General features: G+C 39.4%; 1 protein-coding gene across 1 annotated transcript in view; it reads right to left on the bottom strand.

Moving 5' to 3' along the window:
• eRF3 (eukaryotic translation release factor 3) overlaps positions 1-14914 on the bottom strand; it is a 51385-nt gene that overhangs the window by 14409 nt on the left and 22062 nt on the right. The window contains exon 8 of the mRNA XM_070082266.1: positions 10236-10400. Within this exon, the coding sequence (XP_069938367.1) occupies positions 10236-10400 (165 nt within the window). The remainder of the gene's footprint in view (positions 1-10235; positions 10401-14914) is intronic.

Here is a 14914-nt window from a genome sequence, read left to right as displayed (position 1 = left end):
TGGAATAGGTGTTAAGTTATTAAATGCTGTAGAGAGTTTTTATGAGGATAGCGAGGCTCAGGTTAGGGTGTGTAGAAGAGAGGGAGACTACTTCCCGGTAAAAGTAGGTCTTAGACAGGGATGTGTAATGTCACCATGGTTGTTTAATATATTTACAGATGGGGTTGTAAAGGAAGTAAATACTAGGGTGTTCGGGAGAGGGGTGGGATTAAATTTTAGGGAATCAAATTCAAAATGGGAATTGACACAGTTACTTTTTGCTGATGATACTGTGCTTATGGGAGATTCTAAAGAAAAATTGCAAAGGTTAGTGGATGAGTTTGGGAATGTGTGTAAAGTAGAAAGTTGAAAGTGAACATAGAAAAGAGTAAGGTGATGAGGGTATCAAATGATTTAGATAAAGAAAAATTGGATATCAAATTGGGGAGGAAGAGTATGGAAGAAGTGAATGTTTTCAGATGCTTGGGAGGTGACGTGTCGGCGGATGGATTTATGAAGGATGAGGTTAATCAGTAGGTAGTAGGTTGGTAGACAGCAACCACCCAGGGAAGTACTACCGTCCTGCCAGATGACTGTGAAACAAAAACCTGTAACTGTTTTGCATGATGGTAGGATTGCTGGTTTCTTTTTCTGTCTCATAAACACGCTAAGATAACAGGGATATCTTGCTACTCCTACTTACACTTTGGTCACACTTCATAGACACGCACATGCATATATATATATACATACATCTAGGTTTTTCTCCTTTTTCTAAATAGCTCTTGTTCTTTTTTATTTCTTCTATTGTCCATGGGGAAGTGGAAAAGAATCTTTCCTCCGTAAGCCATGCGTGTCGTATGAGGCGACTAAAATGCCGGGAGCAATGGGCTAGTAACCCCTTCTCCTGTATACAATTACTAAAAAAGAGAAGAAAAACTTTATAAAACTGGGTTGCTTAAATGTGCGTGGATGTAGTGCGGATGACAAGAAACAGATGATTGCTGATGTTATGAATGAAAAGAAGTTGGATGTCCTGGCCCTAAGCGAAACAAAGCTGAAGGGGGTAGGAGAGTTTCAGTGGGGGGAAATAAATGGGATTAAATCTGGAGTATCTGAGAGAGTTAGAGCAAAGGAAGGGGTAGCAGTAATGTTAAATGATCAGTTATGGAAGGAGAAAAGAGAATATGAATGTGTAAATTCAAGAATTATGTGGATTAAAGTAAAGGTTGGATGCGAGAAGTGGGTCATAATAAGCGTGTATGCACCTGGAGAAGAGAGGAATGCAGAGGAGAGAGAGAGATTTTGGGAGATGTTAAGTGAATGTATAGGAGCCTTTGAACCAAGTGAGAGAGTAATTGTGGTAGGGGACTTGAATGCTAAAGTAGGAGAAACTTTTAGAGAGGGTGTGGTAGGTAAGTTTGGGGTGCCAGGTGTAAATGATAATGGGAGCCCTTTGATTGAACTTTGTATAGAAAGGGGTTTAGTTATAGGTAATACATATTTTAAGAAAAAGAGGATAAATAAGTATACACGATATGATGTAGGGCGAAATGACAGTAGTTTGTTGGATTATGTATTGGTAGATAAAAGACTGTTGAGTAGACTTCAGGATGTACATGTTTATAGAGGGGCCACAGATATATCAGATCACTTTCTAGTTGTAGCTACACTGAGAGTAAAAGGTAGATGGGATACAAGGAGAATAGAAGCATCAGGGAAGAGAGAGGTAAAGGTTTATAAACTAAAAGAGGAGGCAGTTAGGGTAAGATATAAACAGCTATTGGAGGATAGATGGGCTAATGAGAGCATAGGCAATGGGGTCGAAGAGGTATGGGGTAGGTTTAAAAATGTAGTGTTAGAGTGTTCAGCAGAAGTTTGTGGTTACAGGAAAGTGGGTGCAGGAGGGAAGAGGAGCGATTGGTGGAATGATGATGTAAAGAGAGTAGTAAGGGAGAAAAAGTTAGCATATGAGAAGTTTTTACAAAGTAGAAGTGATGCAAGGAGGGAAGAGTATATGGAGAAAAAGAGAGAAGTTAAGAGAGTGGTGAAGCAATGTAAAAAGAGAGCAAATGAGAGAGTGGGTGAGATGTTATCAACAAATTTTGTTGAAAATAAGAAAAAGTTTTGGAGTGAGATTAACAAGTTAAGAAAGCCTAGAGAACAAATGGATTTGTCTGTTAAAAATAGGAGAGGAGAGTTATTAAATGGAGAGTTAGAGGTATTGGGAAGATGGAAGGAATATTTTGAGGAATTGTTAAATGTTGATGAAGATAGGGAAGCTGTGATTTCGTGTATAGGGCAAGGAGGAATAACATCTTGTAGGAGTGAGGAAGAGCCAGTTGTGAGTGTGGGGGAAGTTCGTGAGGCAGTAGGTAAAATGAAAGGGGGTAAGGCAGCCGGGATTGATGGGATAAAGATAGAAATGTTAAAAGCAGGTGGGGATGTAGTTTTGGAGTGGTTGGTGCAATTATTTAATAAATGTATGGAAGAGGGTAAGGTACCTAGGGATTGGCAGAGAGCATGCATAGTTCCTTTGTATAAAGGCAAAGGGGATAAAAGAGAGTGCAAAAATTATAGGGGGATAAGTCTGTTGAGTGTACCTGGTAAAGTGTATGGTAGAGTTATAATTGAAAGAATTAAGAGTAAGACGGAGAATAGGATAGCAGATGAACAAGGAGGCTTTAGGAAAGGTAGGGGGTGTGTGGACCAGGTGTTTACAGTGAAACATATAAGTGAACAGTATTTAGATAAGGCTAAAGAGGTCTTTGTGGCATTTATGGATTTGGAAAAGGCATATGACAGGGTGGATAGGGGGGCAATGTGGCAGATGTTGCAAGTGTATGGTGTAGGAGGTAGGTTACTGAAAGCAGTGAAGAGTTTTTACGAGGATAGTGAGGTTCAAGTTAGAGTATGTAGGAAAGAGGGAATTTTTTTCCCAGTAAAAGTAGGCCTTAGACAAGGATGTGTGATGTCACCGTGGTTGTTTAATATATTTATAGATGGGGTTGTAAGAGAAGTAAATGCGAGGGTCTTGGCAAGAGGCGTGGAGTTAAAAGATAAAGAATCACACACAAAGTGGGAGTTGTCACAGCTGCTCTTTGCTGATGACACTGTGCTCTTGGGAGATTCTGAAGAGAAGTTGCAGAGATTGGTGGATGAATTTGGTAGGGTGTGCAAAAGAAGAAAATTAAAGGTGAATACAGGAAAGAGTAAGGTTATGAGGATAACAAAAAGATTAGGTGATGAAAGATTGAATATCAGATTGGAGGGAGAGAGTATGGAGGAGGTGAACGTATTCAGATATTTGGGAGTGGACGTGTCAGCGGATGGGTCTATGAAAGATGAGGTGAATCATAGAATTGATGAGGGAAAAAGAGTGAGTGGTGCACTTAGGAGTCTGTGGAGACAAAGAACTTTGTCCTTGGAGGCAAAGAGGGGAATGTATGAGAGTATAGTTTTACCAACGCTCTTATATGGGTGTGAAGCGTGGGTGATGAATGTTGCAGCGAGGAGAAGGCTGGAGGCAGTGGAGATGTCATGTCTGAGGGCAATGTGTGGTGTGAATATAATGCAGAGAATTCGTAGTTTGGAAGTTAGGAGGAGGTGCGGGATTACCAAAACTGTTGTCCAGAGGGCTGAGGAAGGGTTGTTGAGGTGGTTCGGACATGTAGAGAGAATGGAGCGAAACAGAATGACTTCAAGAGTGTATCAGTCTGTAGTGGAAGGAAGGCGGGGTAGGGGTCGGCCTAGGAAGGGTTGGAGGGAGGGGGTAAAGGAGGTTTTGTGTGTGAGGGGCTTGGACTTCCAGCAGGCATGCGTGAGCGTGTTTGATAGGAGTGAATGGAGACAAATGGTTTTTAATACTTGACGTGCTGTTGGAGTGTGAGCAAAGTAACATTTATGAAGGGATTCAGGGAAACCGGCAGGCCGGACTTGAGTCCTGGAGATGGGAAGTACAGTGCCTGCACTCTGAAGGAGGGGTGTTAATGTTGCAGTTTAAAAACTGTAGTGTAAAGCACCCTTCTGGCAAGACAGTGATGGAGTGAATGATGGTGAAAGTTTTTCTTTTTCGGGCCACCCTGCCTTGGTGGGAATCGGCCGGTGTGATAATAAAAAAAAATAATATGAGGTTAATCATAGAATTGATGAGGGAAAAAAGGGGAGTGGTGCATTGAGGTATATGTGCAGTCAAAAAATGTTATCTATGGAGGCAAAGAAGGGAATGTATGAAAGTATAGTAGTACCAACACTCTTATATGGGTGTGAAGCTTGGGTGGTAAATGCAGCAGCAAGGAGACGGTTGGAGGCAGTGGAGATGTCCTGTTTAAGGGCAATGTGTGGTGTAAATATTATGCAGAAAATTCGGAGTGTGGAAATTAGGAAAAGGTGTGGAGTTAATAAAAGTATTAGTCAGAGGGCAGAAGAGGGGTTGTTGAGGTGGTTTGGTCATTTAGAGAGAATGGATCAAAGTAGAATGACATGGAAAGGATATAAATCTATTGGGAAGGAAGGCGGGGTAGGGGTCATCCTCGAAAGGGTTGGAGAGAGGGGGGTAAAGGAGGTTTTGTGGGCGAGGGGCTTGGACTTCCAGCAAGCGTGCATGAGTGTGTTAGATAGGAATGAATGGAGACGAATGGTACTTGGGACCTGACGATCTGTTGGAGTGTGAGCAGGGTAATACTTAGTGAAGGGATTCAGGGAAACCGGTTATTTTCATATAGTCGGACTTTAGTCTTGGAAATGGGAAGTACAATGCCTGCACTTTAAAGGAGGGGGTTTAGGATATTGGCAGTTTGGAGGGATATGTTGTGTATCTTTATATGTATATGCTTCTAAACTGTTGTATTCTGAGCACCTCTGCAAAAACAGTGATAATGTGTGAGTGTGGTGAAAGTGTTGAATGATGATCAAAGTATTTTCTTTTTGGGGATTTTCTTTCTTTTTTTGGGTCACCCTGCCACGGTGGGAAACGGCCGACTTGTTGAAAAAAAAAAAAAATTTATCATTATTAATATGGCATCTTCAAGACTAATAAGACACTCTTAGTGATTTTAATGTGTACCTGCATGCCAGCACAGTAAGTTTACTTAGGTACAGGTACACATACATATAATTATCAGTTATAATAATAATGTAGGTATGTAGTCTGCTTGGGCTACATACCTACACCTACCTACATAGCTACACTATATTTAATGTGGCCCAGAGCCATATTACCATCGACATACCATGTTCACTCAGTTTAATCGTTTCTAACAACTACCTTTAGATGTCATCATAAACAATGGGAGAAGTAATGAATAATTCATGCAGAGAATTGTAAACAAAAGCATTGCGTATTAAGGGGAGTGATGTAATGTTTTCCCTCTGCCCGGCTACCACACCTCCATAACATATAAACACTTTGTTTATATACTATGTAACGTGTTTCTTATATAATTTTGAAGAAAATATAATAGATGGATTAATGAAAATGTCTATATTAACATAAAATAAGAAATTTAATGTGCCTAAGAGTGATTATTATTAGTATTGCGAAATTCTTTCCCTCCACCTGGCAACCACACCTGCACGGCATATAAACAGCATGTTTAAATGCTATGCAACATGTTTCTTACAAAATTTTGAAGAAAATATCAGATGGATTAATGAAAATGTCTATACTGTAGGTTGGTAGACAGCAACCACCCAGGGAGGTACTACCGTCCTGCCAAGTGAGTGTAAAACGAAAGCCTGTGATTGTTTTACATGATGGTAGGATTGCTGATGTCTTTTGTCTGTCTCATAAATATGCAAGATTACAGGCATGTCTTGCTACTTCTACTTACACTTAGGTCACACTACACATACATATACACATTTATTCATACACACTCATCTGAGTTTTCTTTGATTTTATCTTAATAGTTCTTGGTCTTATTAATTTTCCTTTTATATCCATGGGGAAGTGGAATAAGAATCTTTCCTCCGTAAGCCATGCGTGTTGTAAAAGTCAACTAAAATGCCGGGAACAATGGGCTAGTAACCCCTTTTCCTGTAAAGATTACTAAAAAGAATAAGAAGAAGAAAATTGTCAAAGTGGGAAGTCTGAATGTGCGTGGATGTTGTGCAGATGATAAGAAAGAGATGATTGTGGATGTTATGAATGAGAAGAAGCTGGATGTCCTGGCTTTAAGTGAAACAAAGCTAAAGGGGGTGGGAGAGTTTCAGTGGAGAGGAATAAATGGGATTAGGTCAGGGGTTTCAAATAGAGTTAGAGCTAAAGAAGGAGTAGCAATAATGTTGAAGGATAAGCTATGGCAGGAAAAGAGGGACTATAAATGTATTAATTCAAGGATTATGTGGAGTAAAATAAAGATTGGATGTGAAAAGTGGGTTATAATAAGCGTGTATGCACCTGGAGAAGAGAGAAGTGTAGAGGAGAGAGAGAGATTTTGGGAAATGTTGAGTGAATGCGTGGGGAGTTTTGAATCAAGTGTGAGAGTAATGGTGGTTGGGGATTTCAATGCTAAAGTGGGTAAAAATGTTATGGAGGGAGTAGTAGGTAAATTTGGGGTGCCAGGGGTAAATGTAAATGGGGAGCCTTTAATTGAGCTATGTGTAGAAAGAAATTTGGTAATAAGTAATACATATTTTATGAAAAAGAGGATAAATAAATATACAAGGTATGATGTAGCACGTAATGAAAGTAGTTTATTAGATTATGTATTGGTGGATAAAAGGTTGATGGGTAGGCTCCAGGATGTACATGTTTATAGAGGGGCAACTGATATATCGGATCATTATTTAGTTGTAGCTACAGTTAGAGTAAGAGGTAGATGGGAAAAGAGGAAGGTGGCAACAACAAGTAAGAGGGAGGTGAAAGTGTATAAACTAAGGGAGGAGGAAGTTCGGGTGAGATATAAGCGACTATTGGCAGAAAGGTGGGATAGTGCAAAGATGAGTAATGGGGGGGTTGAAGAGGGTTGGAATAGTTTTAAAAATGCAGTATTAGAATGTGGGGCAGAAGTTTGTGGTTATAGGAGGGTGGGTGCAGGAGGAAAGAGGAGTGATTGGTGGAATGATGAAGTAAAGGGTGTGATAAAAGAGAAAAAGGTAGCTTATGAGAGGTTTTTACAAAGCAGAAGTGTTATAAGAAGAGCAGAATATATGGAGAGTAAAAGAAAGGTAAAGAGAGTGGTGAGAGAGTGCAAAAGGAGAGCAGATGATAGAGTGGGAGAGGCACTGTCAAGAAATTTTAATGAAAATAAGAAAAAATTTTGGAGTGAGTTAAACAAGTTAAGAAAGCCAAGGGAAAATATGGATTTGTCAGTTAAAAACAGAGTAGGGGAGTTAGTAGATGGGGAGATGGAGGTATTAGGTAGATGGCGAGAATATTTTGAGGAACTTTTAAATGTTAAGGAAGAAACAGAGGCAGTAATTTCATGCACTGGTCAGGGAGGTATACCATCTTTTAGGAGTGAAGAAGAGCAGAATGTAAGTGTGGGGGAGGTACGTGAGGCATTACGTAAAATGAAAGGGGGTAAAGCAGCTGGTACTGATGGGATCATGACAGAAATGTTAAAAGCAGGGGGGGATATAGTGTTGGAGTGGTTGGTACTTTTGTTCAATAAATGTATGAAAGAGGGGAAGGTACCTAGGGATTGGCGGAGAGCATGTATAGTCCCTTTATATAAAGGGAAAGGGGACAAAAGAGATTGTAAAAATTATAGAGGAATAAGCTTACTGAGTATACCAGGAAAAGTGTACGGTAGGGTTATAATTGAAAGAATTAGAGGTAAGACAGAATGTAGGATTGCGGATGAGCAAGGAGGTTTCAGAGTGGGTAGGGGATGTGTAGATCAAGTGTTTACATTGAAGCATATATGTGAACAGTATTTAGATAAAGGTAGGGAAGTTTTTATTGCATTTATGGATTTAGAAAAGGCATATGATAGAGTGGATAGAGGAGCAATGTGGCAGATGTTGCAAGTATATGGAATAGGTGGTAAGTTATTAAATGCTGTAAAGAGTTTTTATGAAGATAGTGAGGCTCAGGTTAGGGTGTGTAGAAGAGAGGGAGACTATTTCCCGGTAAAAGTAGGTCTTAGACAGGGATGTGTAATGTCACCATGGTTGTTTAATATATTTATAGATGGGGTTGTTAAGGAAGTAAATGCTAGGGTGTTTGGGAGAGGGGTGGGATTAAATTATGGGGAATCAAATTCAAAATGGGAATTGACACAGTTACTTTTTGCTGATGATACTGTGCTTATGGGAGATTCTAAAGAAAAATTGCAAAGGTTAGTGGATGAGTTTGGGAGTGTGTGTAAAGGTAGAAAGTTGAAAGTGAACATAGAAAAGAGTAAGGTGATGAGGGTGTCAAATGATTTAGATAAAGAAAAATTGGATATCAAATTGGGGAGGAGGAGTATGGAAGAAGTGAATGTTTTCAGATACTTGGGAGTTGACGTGTCGGCGGATGGATTTATGAAGGATGAGGTTAATCATAGAATTGATGAGGGAAAAAAGGTGAGTGGTGCGTTGAGGTATATGTGGAGTCAAAAAATGTTATCTATGGAGGCAAAGAAGGGAATGTATGAAAGTATAGTAGTACCAACACTCTTATATGGGTGTGAAGCTTGGGTGGTAAATGCAGCAGCGAGGAGACGGTTGGAGGCAGTGGAGATGTCCTGTTTAAGGGCAATGTGTGGTGTAAATATTATGCAGAAAATTCGGAGTGTGGAAATTAGGAGAAGGTGTGGAGTTAATAAAAGTATTAGTCAGAGGGCAGAAGAGGGGTTGTTGAGGTGGTTTGGTCATTTAGAGAGAATGGATCAAAGTAGAATGACATGGAAAGCATATAAATCTATAGGGGAAGGAAGGCGGGGTAGGGGTCGTCCTCGAAAGGGTTGGAGAGAGGGGGTAAAGGAGGTTTTGTGGGTAAGGGGCTTGGACTTCCAGCAAGCGTGCGTGAGCGTGTTAGATAGGAGTGAATGGAGACGAATGGTACTTGGGACCTGACGATCTGTTGGAGTGTGAGCAGGGTAATATTTAGTGAAGGGATTCAGGGAAACCGGTTATTTTCATATAGTCGGACTTGAGTCCTGGAAATGGGAAGTACAATGCCTGCACTTTAAAGGAGGGGTTTTGGGATATTGGCAGTTTGGAGGGATATGTTTGTGTATCTTTATATGTGTATGCTTCTAGACTGTTGTATTCTGAGCACCTCTGCAAAAACAGTGATAATGTGCGAGTGTGGTGAAAGTGTTGAATGATGATGAAAGTATTTTCTTTTTGGGGATTTTCTTTCTTTTTTGGGTCACCCTGCCTCGGTGGGAGGCGGCCGACTTGTTGAAAAAAAAAAAAAAAAAAAAGTCTATACTGAAGCAAAATTAGACATTTAACGTGCCCAAGAGTGATTATTATTCCATAATAGATATATGTGCTCATGGAGAATGTAAACAAACCGGGTGGCCTGTTCCGTATCTGAAAGACCACTTGCCGTATAGAAAGTTTTGCTCATAATTTGAGATCGCCATATTAGCAGAACGCCATAAGGCGAAACGCCGAAAAGCGAGGCCCTACTGTATATTGTGGGCTTTTTGTGTGTGTGTGTGGGGGGGGGTAACTTCTTGTGGCCCAGAACCAATTAATTCCATTAATATGCACTTTAATGGAAAATTCTGATTTGGACATCGAACTTATTGCAGTTCAACCACCACTTAGGAACCAATTAAATTCAAACACTGGGGTTCCATTGTATTAGAGAAAGCAACTGCAACCTCTGTAAGGCAAGAAATAAAGAAATGGCAAAGAGTACTCTGGGGAAAATATACAATTAGGAAATATGGAGAAAGGAATGGAAATAATTTATTGTTAAAATCAACAAATTCTTTAGCCTAAATGCTATGGGAAAAAAAAAATAGAAATTTAAACAGCTACATCAGGGATAGGCAAAATAACATGCACCCATTACATGTCGCCAAAATATTCTATCAGATATGTCATTGTGCCCAACGCAGGAAATATTTAGGTCATTAACTAACAAATGAGTGAATGGAAACCGTGGACTGACATTGCGGAGGGAAGAATACAAGGACACCTGTTAAATATTTGATAACACATGAAATATTTGATGGTAACACAGGTACAAGTCCTTAAAAAAAAAAAAAAAAAAAAAAAAAAAAAACTTACAATATGAAAGTACATTGTGAAAGCAAATATGCATATATAAAAACATTACTGCAAAAAATGGAAACAATTTAACCTACCTGATCCTGTTTAACAAACCGTGGTCGAACCTTAGATTTTTCCCCAGTCTTCTTATCAATTAAGCAAATAAGAAGTCTTACTGTAACTTCCTCTGCTACCGAGTGAATGTGGCAAACGGCAGAGTAACCTGCACATATGATCGACTTGTGCTCAAGGATTACAACCTGTAAAATTATTATTAATGTAAATGTGAAACATACATATAATTCTGAACTCAGTTATTTTGATATCTTACTTCTTTAAATTATTTACAAAACACAAAACTCAGCAGAGATATTGACATTGTTTATACTAAAGAATTTAAATATACATGTACCCCTGAAATAAAAAATAAGATTCACATAAATCACTATTTTTTTTTATTTTTTACCAAACAGGCACTATGTCATTCTTCAACCCATAAACTAGAATAAAGGAGAAAAAAAAAATTCAACCTAACAAAAATTACCTCAGCATTGTACTTGCTCAAGAATAATGGTAACAATGAAAACCAACTAAAATTCAAAACTGTTGCATCTGTCCTACTTCGCTATTCACAACAATATTTGGCAAATCATAATACCAACCTCTTCAGATATACTTAAAGCAATATAGTAACACATACTTTCAATACTTACAACCATAACCAAACCTAACACCACTATCTAAAAGTTATACAGTGGAACCTCGACTTACGAGCGTCCAAAACATACGAGTTTTTCGAGATACGAGCCGTCGCTTGGTCAATTTTTTGCTCTGAGTTATGAGCCAACATCTGGGTAAATTTGGGGTGCCAGGGGTAAATGTAAATGGGGAGCCTTTAATTGAGCTACGTGTAGAAAGAAATTTGGTAATAAGTAATACATATTTTATGAAAAAGAGGATAAATAAATATACAAGGTATGATGTAGCACGTAATGAAAGTAGTTTATTAGATTATGTATTGGTGGATAAAAGGTTGATGGGTAGGCTCCAAGATGTACATGTTTATAGAGGGGCAACTGATATATCGGATCATTATTTAGTTGTAGCTACAGTTAGAGTAAGAGGCAGATGGGAAAAAGAGAAAGGTGGCAACAACAAGTAAGAGGGAGGTGAAAGTGTATAAACTAAGGGAGGAGGGAGTTCGGGTGAGATATAAGCAACTATTGGCAGAAAGGTGGGCTAGTGCAAAGATGAGTAGTTGTGGGGTTGAAGAGGGTTGGAATAGTTTTAAAAATGCAGTATTAGAATGTGGGGCAGAAGTTTGTGGTTATAGGAGGGTGGGGGAAGGAGGAAAGAGGAGTGATTGGTGGAATGATGAAGTAAAGGGTGTGATAAAAGAGAAAAAGGTAGCTTATGAGAGGTTTTTACAAAGCAGAAGTGTTATAAGAAGAGCAGAGTATATGGAGAGTAAAAGAAAGGTAAAGAGAGTGGTGAGAGAGTGCAAAAGGAGAGCAGATGATAGAGTGGGAGAGGCACTGTCAAGAAATTTTAATGAAAATAAGAAAAAATTTTGGAGTGAGTTAAACAAGTTAAGAAAGCCTAGGGAAAGTATGGATTTGTCAGTTAAAAACAGAGTAGGGGAGTTAGTAGATGGGGAGATAGAGGTATTAGGTAGATGGCGAGAATATTTTGAGGAACTTTTAAATATTAAGGAAGAAACAGAGGCAGTAATTTCATGCACTGGTCAGGGAGGTATACCATCTTTTAGGAGTGAAGAAGAGCAGAATGTAAGTGTGGGGGAGGTACGTGAGGCATTACGTAGATTGAAAGGGGGTAAAGCAGCCGGAACAGATGGGATCATGACAGAAATGTTAAAAGCAGGGGGGGATATAGTGTTGGAGTGGTTGGTACTTTTGTTTAATAAATGTATGAAAGAGGGGAAGGTACCTAGGGATTGGCAGAGAGCATGTATAGTCCCTTTATATAAAGGGAAAGGGGACAAAAGAGACTGTAAAAATTATAGAGGAATAAGTTTACTGAGTATACCAGGAAAAGTGTACAGTAGGGTTATAATTGAAAGAATTAGAGGTAAGACAGAATGTAGGATTGCGGATGAGCAAGGAGGTTTCAGAGTGGGTAGGGGATGTGTAGATCAAGTGTTTACATTGAAGCATATATGTGAACAGTATTTAGATAAAGGTAGGGAAGTTTTTATTGCAATTATGGATTTAGAAAAGGCATATGATAGAGTGGATAGGGGAGCAATGTGGCAGATGTTGCAAGTATATGGAATAGGTGGTAAGTTATTAAATGCTGTAAAGAGTTTTTATGAGGATAGTGAGGCTCAGGTTAGGGTGTGTAGAAGAGAGGGAGACTACTTCCCGGTAAAAGTAGGTCTTAGACAGGGATGCGTAATGTCGCCATGGTTGTTTAATATATTTATAGATGGGGTTGTAAAGGAAGCAAATGCTAGGATGTTCGGGGGAGGGGTGGGATTAAATTTTGGGGAATCAAATTCAAAATGGGAATTGACACAGTTACTTTTTGCTGATGATACTGTGCTTATGGGAGATTCTAAAGAAAAAATGCAAAGGTTAGTGGATGAGTTTGGGAATGTGTGTAAAGGTAGAAAGTTGAAAGTGAACATAGAAAAGAGTAAGGTGATGAGGGTGTCAAATGATTTAGATGAAGAAAAATTGGATATCAAATTGGGGAGGAGTATGGAAGAAGTGAATGTTTTCAGATACTTGGGAGTTGACGTGTCGGTGGATGGATTTATGAAGGATGAGGTTAATCATATAATTGATGAGGGAAAAAAGGTGAGTGGTGCATTGAGGTATATGTGGAGTCAAAAAACGTTATCTATGGAGGCAAAGAAGGGAATGTATGAAAGTATAGTAGTACCAACACTCTTATATGGGTGTGAAGCTTGGGTGGTAAATGCAGCAGCGAGGAGACGGTTGAAGGCAGTGGAGATGTCCTGTTTAAGGGCAATGTGTGATGTAAATATTATGCAGAAAATTCGGAGTGTGGAAATTAGGAAAAGGTGTGGAGTTAATAAAAGTATTAGTCAGAGGGCAGAAGAGGGGTTGTTGAGGTGGTTTGGTCATTTAGAGAGAATGGATCAAAGTAGAATGACATGGAAAGCATATAAATCTATAGGGGAAGGAAGGCGGGGTAGGGGTCGTCCTCGAAAGGGTTGGAGAGAGGGGGTAAAGGAGATTTTGTGGGCAAGGGGCTTGGACTTCCAGCAAGCGTGCATGAGCGTGTTAGATATGAGTGAATGGAGACAAATGGTACTTGGGACCTGACGAGCTGTTGGAGTGTGAGCAGGCTAATATTTAGTGAAGGGATTCAGGGAAACCGGTTATTTTCATATAGTCGGACTTGAGTCCTGGAAATGGGAAGTACAATGCCTGCACTTTAAAGGAGGGGTTTGGGATATTGGCAGTTTGGAGGGATATGTTGTGTATGTTTATAGTGTATGCTTCTAAACTGTTGTATTCTGAGCACCTCTGCAAAAACAGTGATAATGTGCGAGTGTGGTGAAAGTGTTGAATGATGATGAAAGTATTTTCTTTTTTTTTTTTTTGGGTCACCCTGCCTCGGTGGGAGACGGCCGACTTGTTGGAAAAAAAAAAAAAAAATCTGGGTTATGAGCAAGCTTCCCCCCCTTTTCCCTTCAACCCACAACTTGCACACCTTGCTTGTTTATCTATGATTTCATGTTGTAATTCCATGGAAATCATCCTCTTTTTCTTCTCAGCACTATCCTTTGCACTTACTTTCTTAGGACCCATGGTTAGTAAAAAGGAATTTGGTCAAAAAACTAAAAAATGCAAACAAAGCATGAGAGAAATGCTTTCACCACTCGGTGAATGTTTTGGCATTCACTGCACCAACTGGTGGCAGTGTTTTGAAGCTCATTACTATTATTATTATTATTATTATTATTTTAGGGAACTGGAGCACAGATCCAATTTCCTAAATTAATAATAATAATAATAATAATTTTGGAGTGAGATAAACAAGTTGAGAAAGCCTAGAGAAAGAATGGATTTGTCAGTTAAAAACAGAGTAGGGGAATTAGTTGATGGGGAGCTGGAGGTATTGGGTAGATGGCGGGAATATTTCGAGGAACTTTTAAATGTCGATGAAGAAAGTTTGGAGAGACGTTATACACTGGACCCCCGGTATTCGATGGCATTTGTATTTGATAAATCCGGTTTTCGATGCATTATATCGCAAAAAATTTTCCTCGGTATTCGACTGAAAACCCGGTATTCGATACGATTCGTACGAGACCTGTCCACGTGTGGCCTGAACTGCCCCGTGTGTGCCGGTGTTTACAAGCCAGCCAGTGTGCGCGCATCTAAGGATACATTCGGTACATTCCATATTATCCATATTATCACTGTGTTTGGTGCTTGTTTCTGCAAAATAAGTCACCATGGGCCCCAAGAAAGCTACTAGTGCCAACCCTTCGAGAAAAAAGTCGCTAATGACTTATGAAATGAAGAAAGAGATAATTGCAAAGTACGAATGTGGAGTGCATGTGTCAGAGCTGGTCAGGTTGTATAATAAACCCCAATCAACCATCTCTACTATAGTGACCAGGAAAACGGCAATCAAGGAAGCTGTTCTTGCAAAAGGTGCAACTGTGATTACGAAACAGCGACCGCAAGTGTTAGAAAATGTTGAGAGACTGTTATTGGTGTGGATAAATGAAAAACAGATAGCAGGAGATAGCATCTCTCAAGCGATCATTTGTGAA

This window comes from Cherax quadricarinatus, chromosome 7, assembly GCF_038502225.1.
Source record: "Cherax quadricarinatus isolate ZL_2023a chromosome 7, ASM3850222v1, whole genome shotgun sequence".
NCBI classification, from domain to species: Eukaryota; Metazoa; Arthropoda; class Malacostraca; order Decapoda; family Parastacidae; genus Cherax; species Cherax quadricarinatus.
The sequence above is the reverse complement of the archived record's forward strand: the minus strand, read 5'-3'. Positions and strand labels throughout refer to the sequence as shown.